The sequence below is a fragment of the Nelusetta ayraudi genome, unplaced genomic scaffold, assembly GCF_046127955.1.
Source record: "Nelusetta ayraudi isolate G7.1 ecotype Tasmania unplaced genomic scaffold, CSIRO-AGI_Nayr_v1 ptg000063l, whole genome shotgun sequence".
Classification (NCBI taxonomy): Eukaryota; Metazoa; Chordata; class Actinopteri; order Tetraodontiformes; family Monacanthidae; genus Nelusetta; species Nelusetta ayraudi.
The window spans coordinates 1,571,010-1,591,820 of NW_027466113.1; the positions used below are offsets into that span (position 1 = coordinate 1,571,010).

At 43.6% G+C, this 20,811-nt stretch overlaps 1 protein-coding gene across 1 annotated transcript in view; it reads left to right on the forward strand.

Annotated features, from left to right (window-relative positions):
• Positions 1-1,552: 1,552 nt before the first annotated feature.
• Positions 1,553-20,811, forward strand: part of snrka (SNF related kinase a) — a 37,676-nt gene continuing 18,417 nt past the window's right edge. Inside the window, exons 1-3 of the mRNA XM_076040688.1 lie at positions 1,553-1,912; positions 2,860-3,538; positions 19,819-19,960. Coding sequence (XP_075896803.1) covers positions 2,950-3,538; positions 19,819-19,960 — 731 coding nt within the window. The 5' untranslated portion in view covers positions 1,553-1,912; positions 2,860-2,949. The remainder of the gene's footprint in view (positions 1,913-2,859; positions 3,539-19,818; positions 19,961-20,811) is intronic.

Here is a 20,811-nt window from a genome sequence, read left to right on the forward strand (position 1 = left end):
ATTGCTGGCATGACATCCATTTGTTACCACCTTCTCCTGCATTGGAGGACATTGCAGCTGTCTTGGGTCACCAGCTTATTGCAGGGCAACATAGAGACAAAGGATCCTCACACTTGCACCTTCTTTGGTGTCTTGGATAGGCACAAGTACCTGGAGACAGAAGGAGACCGTGCCAGCTCTACAAAGAAAGGCCACAATCCCAGGGATCAAACCTGCAACCTTAATGCAACATAACACGTGTAGGATCAGAATAATGGTAAAACAGAGCTAAAAAAAAACAAAACAAAACAAAAAAACGTACTCTTGATGCATTTTCAAACTCAATCTGATTTAATTAACACATTTGTTTTCATTGAAAAGAAATGCTTTATTTTTGTGTGCCATGGATTTTAAATTCGCCTGAAAACGACTAAAACGCAAAACACTATCTCCATCTTGAGTTTGAAAATGGTACAGCAAGCTAAATCACATGCAAAGAGTTCAAGAGTGTATGACGTAATAATCAATTTATTAAACTGACTTGAATCCAGAAAAATAATGATGTGTTTTTATGAAATCTTTAAACACCTTTGCCTTGAATTTGCACAAATGCCAAATCTATTCATCCGGTACATCCTATTCAAACTCATTTGTCCAAAAGTAACTGCCTGAGTGCACTTCAGTCTTAATCAGACAATTAAAAAGCATAATTTAAAAAAAGGTTCAAATGAAATTGACACATTTTGAACCTTAAATGTAAGAAAAGGGTAACAGTAAGTCACATTTGAAAACACTTCAGGAGAAAATTATATCCTCAATTCACATGCAGCGTTGATGCAATGTAATAATAATAATAATAATAATAATAATAATAATAATAATAATAATAATAATTATTATTATTATTATTATTATTAATAATAAATAATAATAATAATAATAATAATAATAATTTGAAGGTCGAGTGTTTTGTAGATCACTAGATGTCACTCTTCCATTAATTTAGAAAGTCCAAACAACGACAAGCAGTGCCGGATCATCGCAACAGTAAGTAATGTCTAATTTTGACCCTTACAAACACATTAAATCACGCAAGGTCCATCTAATTTATTTAAAATTCTCGTGGCGCAAAACGTGCTCATTCACACACACACACACACACACTTGAAAAACCAAATTAAAACATCTCAACTGACTCAACTGACCACAATGTGGTGTAAGTGAAGTGTCAGCCTCGTTTCTATCTTCTTCTTTTTTTTATATATCAACTGACAAAACTGACGCTTCATCGACACTTCCCATCATCGACATTATTTGACGTCAAAGCCAGATGCGTTCGGTGATGCTCTCATGATGCTTTCAATATCGTAAGACAATGAGCGCACGGATTTTGAATATAAACAGTTCAAATCAAACCGGATTTATTATACCAAAAGGTCCTTGATACAAGGGAGACAATACTATTTTGGTCGTTGCTCCTAAAAGCGACAATGACAGATCTTTTACACACACACACACACACACACAATTTTTTTAAATTTTTTATTAACGGTTATTAACCCACGAGAGTGAGAGCAGCATGTCTTTTCAACAGTGTTTGAAAAACGCTTGAGGGAGAGGGGGGAGGCAAAATCATCGGCACTGCTCTGCAAAAGCCGAAAGAGATTGGAGTTTTTTCGACACTATACCGAGCCCGCGAACGCATCTCGCAGCCCCGTTGCCGAAGCTGCTGGGAGGAGGATACAGCGATTCCGAAAAGGGCTGCCGTTGTCAACGATGCCATACCTCGTTACACGGATGAACCCAGGGCATGGGCACCTTTTGAGTGCCGCGGTCACCTCGAAGAAGAGACCTCATCGCCGTCTTCTCTGATACTCTGCGACTAAAGGTTCTGCGCAGAGCACCGAAAGGGACCCGAGACGGACAAGCCCCGGTAACGAGCGAACCTGCTGGGGTGTGCTGCGTGTTTACCGCGGGGTAGGCAGGAGAAGTGAGCCGTAGTAACTTTAGCCTGCCTGCTACATGCTAACTGAGGCTAGCCCTATCACTCGCAGCGGCGCGTATGTACCTGTCAGAGCGGCGCTTTGTCAAACGGCGAAATGTGTTTGTGCAGAGATTAGACTTGTGCGTGGCTCCAACGCCCGCGTTCTTTAAAGGCTGAGCAAACCGGCGCGGTGAGGCTTTTTGCCAGCCAAGTGAGCTAACATGGATCAATCAATGAACAACGAGCTAGCGCCTGCTGGTAACGTCAGGCTAGTATTAGTTTTCGGTGCCACCGGCGGGGCCCTTCGCGTAGCCCACTTTCCGAACCCCCCCCGGTGTCGCCATGTACCGATGTAGCGGAACATCTGACCCTCCTCCCCCCCACACACATTTTGTGGAGAAGTGTTTTAGAATGTGCAGCTGCACTTGGTGTGTAGTTGAAACACGAGGCGACGCGTCTGGGCGCGCTAGCCAACAGACTGTATGTGCCCAAGCCATCCTGTCAAAACAAGCCTAGCCGCTACTGAGACACATTTTTTTTTTGTTGAGGAATTGTAAAGAAAATGTGGTTTGTTTTCATACTGCGCATCACTCCTAGCCGAGCCCTCCCTCATCCTGATGTCACTCGGTGCATTTTTGTTGCGATTGCCGCTCTTATCATTGATAAGGACACGCCGTTTTTATTATGTAATTTAATATCTAATGAATTCATATGTAATAGTTGACTATTAACTGCATGCCCGGTACTAATCGCGTGTCAGTTTATTGTTTTATTACTGTCTGACAATAAAGTTTCTCTCTAAACATTGACAAAGGAAGCTTTGAGCCAGTGTGTTTGACACCCCTCCACTGTGTGCGTGTGCGTGCGTGCGTGTATGTGTGTGTGTGCGCGCGCAGGGAGCTGGAGCCATGGCTTTCTCATTCGGACTCGGATGAACCGATAAAAGCTGGACCCAGACAACTCTGCCGAGCTCCCCTTCCCCAGCCATGGCAGGATTCAAGCGGGGATACGACGGCAAGATCGCCGGCCTGTACGACCTGGACAAGACGCTGGGCCGCGGCCACTTTGCCGTGGTCAAGCTGGCCCGCCACGTCTTCACGGGGGAGAAAGTGGCGGTGAAGGTGATCGACAAGACCAAGCTGGACAGCGTGGCCACGGGACACCTCTTCCAGGAGGTCCGCTGCATGAAGCTGGTGCAGCATCCCAACATCGTGCGCTTGTACGAAGTGATAGACACGCAGACCAAGCTCTACCTCATCCTGGAGCTGGGCGACGGAGGCGACATGTTCGATTACATCATGAAGCACGAAGAGGGCCTGAACGAGGAGCTGGCCAAGAAATACTTTGCCCAGATCGTCCACGCCATCTCCTACTGCCACCGGCTGCACGTGGTGCACAGGGACCTGAAGCCAGAGAACGTGGTCTTCTTCGAGAAGCAGGGCCTCGTCAAGCTCACCGACTTTGGATTTAGCAACAAATTTCAGCCGGGGAAAAAGCTGACGACCAGCTGTGGATCCCTGGCGTACTCTGCACCTGAAATCCTCCTGGGCGACGAATACGACGCTCCCGCCGTCGGTAAGGAAACCGCCGAGTCGCTGAAGGTGTCCCTGTGAACGTGCAGAGACGAGTCGCTTTGAACAGTTGTGTTCACACAGCATTCAGAGAGTTGTCAACTCAATGTCTCCTAAAACCCAACTAGAGTGCGGAGCTATGTTGCGGTTAGCCAGTGGGGTTAGCACCTTGCACCTGTTTCCACATATTTCAGTGACACCTTCCTCTAACACTTGCACTTTTTGTTTGCTCCCTGAGCCCAAAGGCCTGCTTGCCACCTGTTTATTTATACCACAAAAAAGGAAGAGCCGGCCTTAATTTGCCTTCACATTATGTTTCAGCACCATGCTGAAGTACTGGATGATTATTTGTCTGGCTGCTGCAGACCAGTGTTTCTCAACTGGTGGGTCCCGACCCAAAAGTGGGTCGTGGATATGTGCGCAATTTGCATTTTACAGGACACACAATTCAATTCCATAATTTCACGAATTTATTTCCTAGACGTGATAGCAGGTGGGCCAGCGTTTGTGGATTCAATTTGAGTCTTGTGGGATAAATTTGGGTTGTGACTCATGATCAGGAAAAAAAATGTGGGTGCTGAGACTCCACCAGTTGAGAACCGCTTCTGTAGACCATGTGCTACAAGGTCAGGCCCCCCCGCTTAGTCCCGATGTCTGCGGGCGTCCCGGCACTCTGAACGAACTGTCTCATTGATTTCCCTCCGAGGGCTGACAGATCGCAGACGACGTGAAGACTGCGTGTCCTCCACCGTCAAGCGTTTCTCATCGGTTCTCTTTCGTGGGGCGGAACAAACGCAGGACGTGGTGCAGGCCCGTTGATTGGATAACGAGATGCGTGCCCTTAAGCTGGTTTTTTGGGCAAGCGCTAAGGTTCATGCGGTTCTAATCTCCAGGTCGTCTGACATCGGTCTGATGTTGGTTGATCCGTGGGTTCAGCTCAGGCCCTCTTCTCCTTTTTCACTCGCCGCCCTTGCAAAGTTAAAGTGGTGCGACGGAGACCGAAAAGGAAATTGTGGTTTGTTGGATTCTGTGTTTACATCCAAATACACACACACAGTCTTTCAGAGCTCCTTTTTTTTTTTTTTTTTTTTTGTTACAGTGTGTCAGTTGAGGAAGTTTCTTTCCTCAGCGATGTGTGAGCCAATGTTCAGGGACGACTCAAAACATGAAACAGCAGCCAAATGCAGGGCCGCCTTGTTGCTGTTCGCTGCATGTGGCGCACAAAGGCCTGAGCTCTGCTCCGCGTTGGCTTCAATCAGAAGCCGAATCTGGTTAAGCTCACTGACCTGTAACGTGAGCTGTGATGTGATGAGCTGCGAACTCGCGTTAAGGTTGGATCTCAGTAACACGAGTCCCCGTCGCTCACGACCGCTCCTCCCGCTGGGTCCGACACGAGATGAATGTCAGGACACCTGTTTCTTGTTTGTTAGTTTTATTTTTCCAAGATAATTTGCTGTGCGGAACTTAAAGTCTGAAATTAATTCAAACGTTTTCACTGTGAGAGTTGAAGTCGTTGAATGAGACATTCAGTTTTTCGCAGGGGTGTGAAGGCTGATTAGCAAAAAGTCAGTCAGCTCGTGCTTATCGCTAATGCCAGTCATATTCAGGAGATTAAACCTGAATGCCAATGTTTTTATTACACTCTACCCTTTTCATTGTGCAATTGACATTCCTCGGAATTATTATCATAACGATAGACTAAATTAACCTTAAACATAATTGAAAACGGGGGCGACATGGTGGTGGCAGTGGTTAGCGCCGCCGCCCCACACAGCAAGAAGGTTGTGGTTTGATTGCGGGCCTGGGACCTTTCTGTGTGGAGTTTGCATGCTTTTCCTGTAGCTGCGTTTCCATGACAGTTCTTCACAAAATAAAAGCGATAATTCTAAAATTTCGACAAAGTACAGTTGCGATTTGCAGGTGTTCCCATTGAATGATGAAGCGCAAAAGTCGTAATTCTCGTAAAATCTTTCATGATTTAATAATATTATAATAATATTGCTTTTATTTTGCGAAAAACTGCCATGGAAACGCAGCTTGTGTCAGTCGGTTTTCATAACGGTGGAAATCTGAGAAATACTTGGAATTTCCATCGGATGTTTCATTTTTTCTATGAAAAACTGCGAAAGATGATTTGAATCGTTTCAAATACGGAGTCTTTATTGTACCTAAAAATGAGCAGACATGTTCATCCGGGGCTTCTACTCCACATCCTCCTCACTCCTCACTCCTCACTGTCACACACAATGACGATGATGTACAGACAGGGGCAACACAACGCCGCTAAAATGCTTCCAGTTTGGTAGATTTCAGTGGGAGTCTGTCAGGTTCAGCACATTTGAAGCCAGACTGCTCGACTACAATGGGTACCGTGTCAATTGCCTCCACAGCTGCTGTCTCGTCATATTTTGACACCGTGTGAAAGTGAAGCCAGTAGCGAGTAGTCAGTTGCTCCAGGATTGGCACTTAGCCGGTTTCTCATTCCCCGTGTGTGCGGGCTGCAATGCAACACGCTGCCACGGCGCTGAAATGAGGAGACGTACAGTGAGAGATAATGAAATAATAATAAGAGAATGCAGTGTCACAAAGGGAATATTGATTCTCACTGGTTTTGATTGCAAACCAAAGGCAGTTTATCATGCAGCTGGAACAGTTTTTGTTTTTGTACAGGTAAATGCTAAATGCCAAGCATTTATTGTGCTACCCGACCTTCTCCCTAAGACAGCTGGGATTAACTCCTGCAACCCTCAGTGTTGGACAAGTTGTGATAGGAAAATGAGTGGGTGACTTTTTTTTTTTTGTCTAGTCATTCCCTGTTTGTTTTCTGTCAACGGTGGAAGTGAGATAAGTGCAACAGAAGGGGAACGGGGGGGGGACAAACAGACCAAGGTGCTTGAAGAAACACTTCAGTAGGTGTAGTGATGAGATGCTGAGTTTAATGACTGGTTTTGTGTGTTTGTTTTTTGTACTTTTTAAAAAATATTTTTTTTTACCAGTCATGTGGTTTAACATAATAATAACAATAGATTATATTTATAACGCACTTTACATTTGTGGACAAATCTCAAAGTGCACGGTACAATTAATAAAAAATAATAATCACAGTAAAATCGAACAACAGATAAAAACAGTGTACATTGATAGACAGCCAACCACTGTAGGATGCATCCGGCCTGCTTTTGTCATATGGCAATTATTTTGATTTCAATTTCAATGTATTAATTAATTCTCAGCCGAGCTACGGTGTTCAGTTTTTTTTGTTTTGTTCCCTCGTTTTTAAAGTTTAAATATTAAACCTGCTCTATCATTGAATGGACAGTTCAATCAAAAACCACACAAACTGAGTTGTCGCATCACTTCCCCGTTCAATCATAAACCACATGTACTGAGGAAGACTGAGCTGTTTCCTGGTAAAAGCAAAGAAGAAAGAAGAGTGCATTAGTCATTTATAAGTTATTCATTTAGGAGAAAATGACCTTCAGTGCCATCCACTACCTCAATTACATTTACTCTCTGCTTCATTTACAAACAATACCAGTAAGAATAATTCACCATATTTACTAGAAATTCCACAGATCATCTTTATTATTATTATTATTATTATTATTATTATTATTATTATTATTATTATTATTGTTATTATTGTTCTTTCTTTCTTCTTCTTGTATCAGTGGTGTCTTTCATAGACAACAAGACAATATCATAGGAAACCATGTGGCTCAACATAGACTGTGCTGTTCCTTTTGACTCTGAGATTGTGGGCAAGATTTTGAAAAGCAACACTTTGACATTCTTCGCTCTGTCTGCCCTCGTTTGCCTTTAGTCGTGTCTTCCGCCCGAGGACAGACAATACTACAAATCTTTGACACGCTTGTGATGTTTGTGTGCGCGCGCGTGCGCGTGTGTGTGTGTGTGTGTTTAAACTGCATGCTGTGCAACTCGCTGTCACAGACAAAAAAACAAAACAAAACAAGAGAACCACAGTCTAACAGGCTCGTCAGGTTGGATGACATTGAGCAGCTGGACGCAGAGATGCGTTGGGTCGCAAACCAAGTTCAAAAATCAGGTGGGGAAAAAGAAAAAAGAAAAAGCCAAACATTATTATTTTTTTATTCCTACTTAAGCGAGTTCCAGGCCCAGTGTCTCAAGGTGCTCTGAATCAATAATTTCATGTATCTCCATGTGCAGGAGAGAATGGATGCTTGTCTTGTGTTGCGAGGGGAACGTCTATAGGTTGTAACTCCACACCACTTCCTGAGGCTGCTGACACGGCTGCTGGCCTGCAGGGAGAGAATCTATTTCTACAAATTGACCGTATATAAAGGTAGATGACATGGGAGCGCCTCGCAAGTGAAGCCATAACGGCGGTGTGGGGTGGGGGGGGCACGTGCGGCTCGCTATTGTGCACTTTATAAACGACCCCCCCCCCCCCTTTGACATGAGGTGACGAGACCCGAATCAAACTCCATAATGAATTAACTTTTAGTTCAAACGAAGGATGATTTGAAAATTGATCCGGATTGTATCTAAAGTGCTTTCTAATTTTGCTGACGCGCTCTGATGTGGCCTCACTACATTAGACTCACCGTGTGGTCGATGTCGGACAGTAAATGAGCGAGTGATCTGAGACATTTGCTTCTCTTGACAAGCTCTTAAGAACGGCTTTGGTACGCTGGTAAATATAATGCACCTCATCATTTAAGACGACGGTGCCTTTAAAAGTCCCGTGTGTAAAATTTGTCTCGATTTATGATTTTTACGTTGGTAATAGCTTCACATACTGCCCATAAATACATGACTAAAAGTGTACACTCGCAGTGCAATAAAAGTCATTTGGTTTTCCTTCCCTTAGAACGGTGCTTATCAGGGATGCTAGCAATTAATTATTAATGATTATCGATTAATTGGTGATTAAGAATTTAATCAATTCAATTAAATTAGTCTCAATTAATTGAACATTTTCTAAACATGTAGTTAATATCGTTATAACAGTGTAGTTGGAGGAACGCGCAATTCACCTGTAAACACTTTGATGGTCGTAATATACCCGGAACAAGTTACTTTTAAACAACTTAAAAAAAAAAGAAGAAGAGTTGAAATGTGAGCCATTAGAAGTAAACTTAAAGTCAGAGGATAAATGTTTAGGGTGTTTTTTACTGTTCTCTAATGTAAAAATTACTTAAGTGTTGAATAATGAGTTCCTTCCACATTTTTCACTGTGAAATGTAGGTTCTCAGAAAAAAAAAAAAATCGGCAATCGAATTCTCAATAATGTGCTTCCCTAGTTCTTCAAAATTTCAATTGTAGCTCTTTCTTCTTTCTCTCTCTCTCTCTCTCTCTCTCTCTCCCTCTGTGTTTATGAAGCATTTTTTTGTTCACATCTGCTTCTGCATGCGGGCGCCTACGCGAGAAAGTGCGAACGATGAAGTGAGGTGTCGCGCTCCTCCCCAGCCACGACAAGCCCGCAAGACATTGCACAGGGTGCATTGCCGTCAATTATTTTCTTATTGTCGGAGGATGATTGGGATCAAAGAGGAGATTATCTTTAAAGTTTATTTCTCTGTTAGTCTAAAATGGTTTAAAATGTGGTTTGTGGGGAGGGGGTTGAAATGAGAAAACTACAAGTGTACAGCATCCGAGCGGGGAAGTTTTCTCTGTGTTCCCTGAGCAATCAGTGTTGCAATGGCTCATGAATACGTTGAATATGTTACCGGTGACTCACGCCGTGTAATCCCCGACTGCTGTGATTTGTTGCCTCGGCAGACGCAGTTTAGAGATATAAAAGGTGTATAACAAGTCACAACAGGACATGCTGTGATACTGTGTGTGTGTGCCAGTCCCTGTCGGGAGGAGCTTTATCTTCTGTCTTATCTCGTTATGGAAATGCACCATGTTCTTTCTGCTTCGGACAATTTGGACTCTAGAGCACATTCTAAGGGTGGGCAAAATGGCCTAAACTTCGATTTATTTTTCCATACCAAAATCAGTTTATGGCAATAATTAATAATTTTTTTTTTTAATTCAGCAATTTGCAAAGGAAAACTGTATTTCCTTTTCGGGTTTAAAGGGACGAGAAATAAGCTTGGCAAGCCGTGCACACTGTAAAACTCGGTGAATATTCAACTTTTCAGCCGGGTTATTGTGGTAACTTCCGGGGAACTGGTATTTCTTTGACCCACTGAGGCCACAGTGAACTGCAGGAGTGCACGAGAAGCATCAGTGCAGTGAATTAAAGACAAAAAACAGTGGATAAGTTGGACAGACGCATGCATGTTGCGTACAAATTCGTTCTTTTTTTGCAATTGGTACCACTCGTTCTGTTAAACCCTCCCTCCTTTAGCCATACCCCCAAAATAGATGCTTCCTTTTTGGCTCACAGAGCGGCTGCATTAACTGTTGTCACAGTGTGACTTCGACGACTCCTCTGCGCAGAGAGGAGAGCGGGGCAAGCAGGCAGGTGGACGATAATGGTGATTAGGTGAAATTATTCCTTTCAGTGATCCATAAAAAATGGGAAATGATGCTGCTGTGTTCAATGAAGCCCATTGCTCTGTATCATCACACGCCACTGGGCAGGTTGGCCTGGGTTTTCAATATGCTAATTGAGCGAGTGATGCACAGCATTTGCATGTATATTAACCTGCATGCTGGCAAGCTGGCGCAGATCGAATTCGCAGTAGTTTCGTGCGTGTGCGTGTGTGCGTGTGTGTGTGTGTGTGTGTGTGTGTGTGTGTGTGTGTGTGTGTGTGTGTGTGTGTGTGTGTGTGTGTGTGTGTGTGTGTGTGTATATATATATATAATATATAGTGAATATTAAAAGGCTTTTTTTATCGTTGCCCCCCTTGTAAAGATATTTTTAAATACCCTATTAATTATGCCACCGTATTTAAATGCCTTACGCAAGTGCTGCAGCTGAGCGAGCAAAAGTAATGCAGTTCTGGTTCATGTTTCAGAGGAGGCCGTTTACCTCTGGCATCAGATATCTTACTGGTATCGGTTCCAGAACGACGCTTTATTTGATAGCAGATGTTTTAAAACCAACAGGAACCGCAAAACAAAAATAGATTACAAACTACAGCACTGAGCTTTTATTATCGGACCCATTTTACTGGTGATTCAAATCAGGATTTCTTCCAAATCAAGTTACTTGTATTGCCGACCGTTCTTTGGCGCTACAGCCCCCTGCGCAAGTGTCGCATTGATTTTGCTTCGTTTCGATCCACCTTAATGAGAGAGTCTCGCTTGGACGCAAATTCTCACTCTAGCGCAAACAAACGCTTGCCGGTGTCCTCAGTTCACGCCTCTATAATTCCAGAGCCAGGCGCCAGCAGCTTTGGATCTTGCCACATGTATGAAATGATCATTGGCTGAAAGACTTGCTTTCTTTAGACATCACAACCTGGCACCGAAAGACGGTTCATTGTTTTGATATTCGACAGGATGATAACATTTCTACATCGCAGTCCATACTCGAATGAACTTCCTATGTGTTAAACCAGAGACAACTTGCGTGAGCAAGCTGACAATGCTGCAGTTGACCAACTTCCTTTGTCATGAGTGTGAAGACGCCTTAGTCAAGAAGACCAGCGGAACGCTCATCAGCAACTTGCAGCGCGTGCAGGGCCGGCGTTCAGGCCTTCGGGGTTGGTTTAATTGGGCATCTGGAGAAGTTTCACATCAACAGTCACCAGGAGTTCCTTCTAACTAAAAGACAGAAAGAACACCTGCCAAATTACCTCTGGTGCCTGTAGAACAATTGTTTAATTCATTTAAATTTTGATGTCCTGTTTTGGATAGAAAAGATAAGATGTTATACAAACTGTTTAGTAAAAAAAATACATCTTATTTAGTAGAAATTTAAGAAAAATATTCCTCCGGAGTAAAAAGAGCTGTGCCAGTACTGTAGCTTTGCGTAACTTCACAGTAACAATACCACAACAAAACAAAGGAAACGTGTCTGCACGTGGCTCGGGAGGTTGCTCCTGAAGAGGTTTCCGTGTCTGTGTTTAAAAACTACGACTCCCAACCCCCCATGTTGATCTGCTCCTGTCAGCTTTACCCCGTCCCTGGATGTCGGCACTGATGTACCTGTCAAGTCAAGCTGTTGGATTGAGAAGAGTGGGGTGGAGGCGGGGGTTGGGGGAGGGGGCGCAGACACAGTGGCCCTCCAGCATACCACGATGCTGCTGCGTTACTGAGAGGGGGAATGGATGAAGAATGGTCACTGGACCAAACACTTGCATATGGCTTTTTCAGAAGTGCTGGAAGTGAAGGTTTAAGTGAAGTAGTCTTAGAGTGTATTGGTAGTGACTTTGGTAGAGTGTAAATGTTGGGAGGATGGGCAGATACAGTATGAAGGAGTGGCTGATAATCCCCTTAAGGTTTCTTTTAAGAGCTCTGTGTTCCTTCACAGTTTTCATTTCTGGAGTGAATTGGACTTTGGATCAATTTTCTGCCTGAAAGTCACTCTGGGAGAATGTGGCACTTGTAAGTAAGTTTAAATGAGAAAGATGATCGTGGGCTTTGCCACACTGTGAGATCCACCGGCGATTCCAGGGCCGGAAGCCGGCGCCTCATTCCCCTCATTAGACACAAGTAGTAGTTTCCATAGTAACAAATGCTGCTGCAGGGCTGCGATCCAGGTGCGAGGCAGTACACCGGGGGTCCCTGAAGGGGCCCTGGCATCGACTTCTCCTCAGCTCCCTGCCTCTGATAAGGTCGAGCTGGGCCACGTCTGTGAATGTGGACTGGTGTGGGAGACGGTGTTGGAAACATACCAGCATAAACTAAGTGACTGCTGACAGTTGTATGAATGGTGGAAAATAGTAGTTGTCCTCTTTAATGTGCTGAGCTATAAGGCAGGAGTTGCCCTTTGTTGTCGTCATTCATTTCCACTTGGCTGTACTTATTTGCAGGTGAAAGCAACAAACCTTTCACTGTTATTTGACTTTTGACTGGGCTTTCTCTCTCTCTCCCTCACACACACACACACACACACACACACACACACACACACACACACTCAGAGAGAGAGAGAGAGAGAGAGAGAGAAGAGAAGAACTGATTGAGTGAAGAAAAGTACCCGACCCTTCTACAAATTTTCCGACAAACGGTGACTTTTTAATGATAAAAGCTTCTCAAGCAGAGAGGATTATAAATGGTTGCACTCAAACTACCAACCAATCAACGAAGCAAAAAAAAAAAAAATCAATTCAAAGTAAAGTGAGCTGTCGCAGCCTGCATCTGCTTCATCATCAGGTTATAAATAAAATTTCTCCCAGTTTGCAGTGGGGGTGAACAAAGTGTGGTTGGTCCCTCACCTCAGGGATGTCACCGGTTATCTGTTTTAAAACAAATGTCCCTGCAAGTTTTAAAATAAATCACTTTGGTGCTTTTTTTTTGTCTGTGGCTGTAAAGGTTAGTCAAGGGAAAGGCTCCCAGTCGTTAATATTCAAGTGTCTGACAAACGCCAGATAGGGTGAAATCTTAATTCTTAGGTCACAACGCAGTTGAGCGATGCATGTTTGTTGTCGTGAAAAACTTTAGAATTGCTGAGAAGAGCTTAAAGATAGACCCTGTGCTTGATTGTGCAAACGTTTATCTAAAAAGCACTGCAAAGAACAGAGCCGGCCTCGGTTCCCCAAGATAGAACCACGCCGCGCTACCTTTTCTGTGCAACTTTAATATTGGATTATGTAATATGTTATATTTGTTCGTTAATTGGGCCACCTCAGTATCGAATGATGTAACGTGTTATATTTGTTCTTTAATTTATATGCTTTCTAGTCGGAGCCATTGCACTACAATTATTCAACAACCTTACATAACCTCTGGAAAACTGCTCTGAAATCCAAAACAGGCCTGATGAGAACAAGCCAGCAGTGAAATGTTAAGTGCAGTCGGGGCTACGCAGACTCAATCCAGTCAGTCCTTAACCGAACTGAGTGAAACAGACATGGAGTATTGACTTACACATCTGCTGCCTTCACAGCCGTTGCAGTGGTCCTGGTTATCTGCAGGAGACCTGCGGCCACTCTGCCCTCAGTTTCCTCTCCGCTGTCTGTTCTGCTCGACCAAGTAGCCTGATGCAATATGTCAAAAAAAAAAAAAAAGGTCCTGTTTCACGCAGCCACTTGCGTCACTCTATATTTTCACTTATTAGGTTGGAGGTTACAGCGGTGCTGTCGTGACGCAAACGCTCCACACAACCAAGACTGAAGAAGTGACAACCGGCCGGGTATTTTCAACTCGACTGACTTGTATTGTTTGTAGCACGTCTCATTGAAAAACAATTCATTGTCATATTACTGTTGGGGTGGGGTTGACTAGTCATCGTCGGTGATTGAAGCGCCTGTTGATTGTACAAAGGAGACGGTATGGAGATGGCATGTACTCACTTTCAGCATCAGTCGAGTCACAGTTTTTAGCGAAGGCGATACTGTGATGCAGGTTGGCCTGGGTGCAGTACCGCGATGCATTTGTAGCACCAACAAAAGTGTTCTGATCCTATTGAATATCGAAAAATTATTTGTCGTTCGGTGCCAAATTCCGATATTCTCGTCTGCATCGTGAGCCAGTGATCACTTGGTTTATGTGTGCCTAGCTAGTCAGCTTGTCGCTGACTGACGGGTGCTTTTTGCATAGATATTTATCAAAACCAGAAAAAATGTCCTCCCTAAAAATTCCCAAACTAGGAATTTGACTCAGGTGTTGTTATCATGGACGAGCGAAGAAAAAGGGCAGGAAATAGAAAAATAAAATAAAAATATATCTATACATATATACATTGTTATTTGACAGTGTGATGTTGTATGGTAAGTGCATGGTGCGCAAGTGTGCAACCATTCATGACGTTTACAGCATGTTTATGAGGAGATCTGGAAGAGTGACATGTGACGTGCATCCACTCTTTGTTTTAATGTTGTTGTTTTTTTATTTTTTATTTTTTTTTTACATTGATACCAGAGGTGCACATGTATAAGAAAGCCACCAATACCAATAACACACAAAAAAATGCTATCAAAACCACCAAATGCTTGCTACTTAACCGTCAGCACTGCAAAAAGTTGTCACCAATTAGCGCCTTGGCACGCTGGCCAGCTGTCTCGTGCACGTGTGGAGCTGAACCTCGTCTGCGTGTGACAGCGAGAGGCTGAAGTGGAGCTCCAGCTGTCGCCAGGCGGCTCGTGGCCTCTTCAGCTGCCTGTCAGCGGCAGCGGCGTTTCCGCCGATGTCTCCGGCCTGAGCCCGCCTGCGTTTGTCTGCTCTCCCAGGTGACGCTTGCTGCAGCCTCCAGAATCTCTTTCCATTAATGTGCACTACAGGGCGCTCGTGTTGTGGTGCCAACCGCCCCCTCTCCACCTCTCCTTAATTGAGATGGTGTTTCCACTGAAGGTCTGTACTCTGTGAGCTCAAATTTTGTATGTCCACTCTAAAGCTGCCTTGCATTAGTGCATACCTTGAGTTGGGCACAATGCTTTTTCATTTTAATCCAACTCCCTGTTACTATTCCCAAGTGATCTGAATTACCCCTACAAACAGAGACGATCCCTGAATCACTGTTGCATGCACAGAATAACAACTATTAATAAACATACAATAAAAAATCTCCCCTTTTCTCCCCTACGTGCAACATTCATTCATCTTCTATACCCGCTTATTCCTATTCAGGGTCACGGGGGTCTGCTGGAGCCTATCCCAGCTGTCTTAGGGCGAAGGCAGGGTGACACCCTGGACAAGTGGCCAGTTCATTGCAGGGCCACATAGACACAGACAACCATTCACACTCGCATGCACACCTACGGACAATTTAGAATTTTCAATTGACCTCACATGCATGTTTTTGGACTGTGGGAGGAAGCCGGAGAACCCGGAGAGAACCCACGCAGACACAGGGAGAACATGCAAACTCCACACAGAATGGTCCCAGGTCCGGGCCCCGGAATCGAACCCACAACCTTCTTGCTGTGAGGCGACAGCGCTAACCACTGCGCCACCGTGTCGCTTTGTTCAACATACTTAACTTAATTAAAATTACAATTAATTAATCTGTTTAATTACTTTTGCAGTGCTGTAATTCAGTTTTTTTTGCACATTTTTAAGTTATCAACTTAATTAGAATTACAAATGAGAAGCAAAATTGCTGAATGTCAAGTGTACAATGAAAGAAAAAAGGCTGTGTCTAGTCAAAAAATCAATCTGATCTGTTGGCCAATTGATACATTAATTTAATATGAATTCTAATTGTGTCCAGGTCAGTCCAGAACAAATCGCTCACCATTAGGCATTTAGCATGAAGTTGTAATATTAATCCTCAGCCTATATTCCACAACATAATAGTTGGCACATGGCCTTTGACCATTATGTTGTTCTAAATCATCAAACATCAAAAATAATCTTCACAAACGTGTGAAAAAGGCTGTTCTTTGAATGGTCCATCTCACCATTGTCCTGTCTTCGAGTATTAAAGCAGCTTGTTTTATGGCTCTACTCGTAAGAAGGAAATGAAAGGCTGCTTGTAGTTGACTAACAGCCAGCACACAAACTTGGATCCAAATCAATCAAACCATTCTGCGCTAATAAGGTTGAGGCGCACAGCAGCCGTATCAGCGCCGCAGACAAACCCATCAGCCGCCTCTGTTGTCCCTGCAACAGGCCGTTCATTAAGCCTCAGCCGCGGCCCAGCGTGGCCAAAGCCGTTCACTCTTCCACTCAGAACAGATGCCATCTGGAAGGGAGACAGAAAACACGAGTCGTCCGACAGAGCCTGTGTGTTTTGCCTTCAGGGACTCGTCCTTCACAGAGGCCCCCTCTGACACAGCATGGCAAAAACACCGCTGACTGCTTTTGCTTGTTTGTTTTTTTTAACGATTTTGTTTCGAGACCTCAATCAGGTTCAGGTAGTTGTAAAGTCGCTTTTTGCTACAACTTTTTGCATGAAAATGATGTCATTTATTTCAGAGAAAACAAAGACATTTAAGAACTGCGATACCGATGTAAACTGATCATCTGTGGTTCAGAACTAGGATTCTAGTTAGTATAAGATAGATATTCTAGCTTTTCACTTGACTGGACTGCTGTCGGATGTGGGCCGGGCCAGGATACCCACTAAATAGTGCGTGTCTCTGTTGAAAGCTTTAATGCACATTAAGAGCAAATTGCACTGGCAATTCTATGGAAACTGTTTTTTTTTGTTTTTTTTTGTTTATTTCACCACTAATTCCTCTAATTAGCAGTAAGGCTTGAGAGGCACCATTTGTCTTTTGAAGCAGAGGTGATGCACAAAATGTTTTATAGAAATGGCTCTGCAAAATAAACTGAGGTAGCTGCTCCTTTCCCCATGTTACCATAGGAGCAAGGGACATGCATGCTTTCTTTATCAGTTTGACTTCTTATGAGACTGACTTGTAAGAATAATTACATCTTGTCCAACTGATTGTCATTCCTGATGTAGCGCCACCCCATGTCATAACTACACACTACATAGCCTCATCAATTTGTGTGAAATCGCGTACTGGAAAAGCATCATTGCCGTTTTGAAGCACATTTCCAAAGGTTGCTTAAAAGTGCTTTTATTTCAACTTTTTATCTTTTATTTACTCCCATTTCATCTTTGCCTACGGTAGCAACCAGGTATCTCTGTTTGAAGAGCACTGCCATGACTTGACACTGAATAGATTTTAACTGCATTATAAACACAACCACTATTTACATGTACTTCAATTAACCCTTGCCCTTAAATTCCTCTGTTTTTCTGCTTCAACAAAGTCAAGCCAAAGATTTAGAGTTTGCACAATTTAAAATGTAAGGCCAGTTGACTGAAAGTGTCATCAGCACTAACCTGCTCTTATACATAATCTTGCGTCCATTGCACCTGGACTTGTGAGTGTTGGAGCGTAATTTAAAACCAGCTAACTAAAAATATTTGTCATTGTTGGTAGTTCAGTGCTGCCAGCATCAGAGCGCCACTTCAGTGTTTTTTCTCTTTCATTCTCTCCTCTCATTCCAGACTCAGTTGGCGCTGCCTCTGTGCTAAATCAGGCATTTGGAATGGGAACGTTCATGCAATTTGCAAATGTTTTTCGGACAAAGAGTGTATATCCACACAGTATTTGTCCAGAGCTCCTGTTCAAACGTGTGTCCAATGGACTTGGCGTCCCGTGTGTGTGTGTGTGTGTGTGTGTGTGTGTGTGTGTGTGTGTGTGTGTGTGTGTGTGTGTGTGTGTGTGTGTGTGTGTGTGTGTGTGTGTGCAGTCAGTTCAGGATGGTACCAGAACCCTCCCAACCTAAAGTTACCCCAAACCTCCATCCGCCGGGCGCCGCCTCATCCTCGGGCCGTTACACATGTTGTGTTCACACGGCTGGGGTGAGGTTAGCATGAGCGTGCGACTGCTTGTGTATGCACGCCGTGCTGCAGAAGGTCGGCACGGCTCAGTGCTTCTGCAAGCTGACAGTTTGCTTTCCAGAGGTGCAAGCAGTGTGTGCGTGCCTGCGGGTCGGCTTTTTTTTTTTTTTACTATCAGGAAACAAACTTGATGACATTGCTCAGCTCGTTTTTTTCCACTCCCTTTTTTTTATTGTTGGGGAAATCAATGTGTCCTGGATGCACAGTTTCCAGCCCTTATTTGCGCTTATTTGTTCCCACATTGCAGCTGCCATCCGGGCTCTGTGAGAACACGCGATTATTTCAGCGCCATGGGAACTAAAAGGAGATGGGTCTGGTCTGAGTGAGTGACTGAGTGCGTGCCTGTGTCTGTGTCTGTGGGAAGCTGGAACACTATAAAGTCGTGACATTTACCATCGCTTCTTCCACTTGCACCTCCTCCCCTCCCTGGTGTTTACGAGAATTTCAGAGTACGTGTCGCTTCCTGTCATTGTGTTTCTGGTTTCCGTTCATTGGCATCTTTTCTCATTGAAGTCGTTTTATCTTCAGAAAAGAACACGAGTGAACGTATTCATATGAAAAACACTCTCCCCCCCTCCAATACACTTCATCATGATGTCGTCTGCACAGTAGAAACATCTTTTCCAAAAGTCTTTTTTACAGCTATTTTAGATTTTACCTATTCATTTATAGTATAATTGAATTTGGATTGATAACATTTGCCACAGGCCAGTGGCAAGGGATGTATAGTTTAGGTTTATACATTTAATTCTTTGCTGCACCATTTTAAAGTTGCGTGGTAGTGAAAGTTTAACACACAATGAAATGATACATTGTAATATGTAGCTATTATGTCTGTATATTAATATAACATCCTATTTAATATACTGGAACAGTATATTATATATACAGTCCTCTGATAGTTTGCATTAGGGCTGCAACTACCGATTATTTTTGTTGTCGACTAATCTATCAATTATTTTTTCAATTAGTCGATTAGTCACAAGTAGTCTCGATTATCTTCTTTCTTTTCACCTCCTATTTTGGACTTCTGTTTAACCTAGCTTGCTTAAATCTTCACACCGGTGTTATACTGTTGTACGCTGACAGCATACGTGTTTAAACAAATATATCAAAAATAATGACAAATCTGTGAATTGTTCTATTGTCCAACTTAACATATCATAGGTATATTTATTCACGTTTGTTCCATGATTTTCCGGCGTGCGAAAAAACGTATTATGTGCTTCCGTCACCGGCTGAAGATGAATTAACAAATAAGCGTGTAATTCAAAACATAATGACGAAACAGCTGTCCTCGAAGTTAATTGTGAACTCCTCTCTGCGGTGCGTAATGATACAGCGTTTCCGGGGTGTCGGTGTTTCGGGTGTTCGCGTCTGGCCGTAGTGCTAGCATGGGATGCTAGGTGAGCTTCACAGAGTTTGCCCCTAACGTGTTTCGCTCTTAATTTTTTTTTTTTAATGAAATATTCTTTTCGTTTTTCGAGCGTTTTCAGAGAAGAAGCCGTTCTTCTTCTCTCTTTTTTTGCAGCATATAAACAATGAGCGACACTGCCACCCTCGGTGGTCAGTCCTGCACTGCAGGTACAAATGAACATGTAGCGGCCGGAGTGGGATTTTATCATTCATCAATTTACAATAACAATAACACAACGTCAGCGCTTCATATTTCGCATTGGCGAATTTATGTCGTCTACGTAATCGATTATGCCGACTAATAGTTGCAGCCCTTAGTTTACGCACATCCCAGTGGTAAACCGGTATAGTTTGCAACTACTACCCATGGTTTGGTCATGTCGACTGGTGCTGCATTTGCGTGACGTCCTCTGATTTGCTGGTATACGGTACATGTTGTTCTGATTTTCTCTCTTGTGCCGCAGATATCTGGAGCCTTGGCGTCATCCTCTTCATGTTGGTATGCGGCCAGCCACCGTTTCAAGAGGCCAACGATAGTGAGACCCTCACCATGATCATGGACTGTAAATACACTGTACCGGCCCACGTTTCCAGCGCCTGCAAGGAGTAAGTAATACATTCACGAAATCTCTCAGTGCGGATCGTCTGAACTGCATTGCCTGTTGTGTCTGTGGTAGATTTTATGTTTTGAGCTTGAATTAATGATCTGAATTTCACTTAACGTTGCACAGCGTTACACAAAGTGGGAGGAGAGAGTTTGTACGGATGGGAGCACAAGCACCAGTGAATCTGCAGTCAGTGCGTTTGCATGCTGTTTAGATAATTGGAATATTACCTCACTCCACCTCACACCTTCATCAGAATGGAAACTGAGACTTCTCAGAGACATTTTGTTTTCAATTGGCAACTTTTAGCTTCAATCGAGAAAACATTAACAAATCATTCATATCGTTACCTATATGTGACAGACAGAAACATGCATGTCCTAGACCAGACATGGGCCAAGTTTAAACGCCGCCCAGAGACTAGACTGCTGATCCAGCCTCACCCACAATCATTGTTTACTGGCGACACTTTAGATGGGTGGATATCAACTCGAAACCTCAAACCACAGGCGGAAATGAGTGACAAGTAGAATCTTCCACCGATGTGTGCATTTCCTTTCCAGTCGGCTAAACATCAGACTTTGACCTCTGTCCACACGTGAAGGGCAATTCACCTGCGTTCAGCCGTCTCTGCCTGCGCCAGACACACCTGTGCTGACTGTGCATCAGAGGTTTTTCATTAGCGATGGCGAATCTAATTAGCTGTCATGGAGCTAATCGGCGACAGTGGCTGTACAACTTCTCATCCTGGCCCTGTGCTGTGCCATGTACGCTGAACTTATCCAACTGGCTTTGAATGTGTTATGTTTAGTTTTCAGTGCGCGTCTGTTTTGCCCATGTAAAAAGATAACG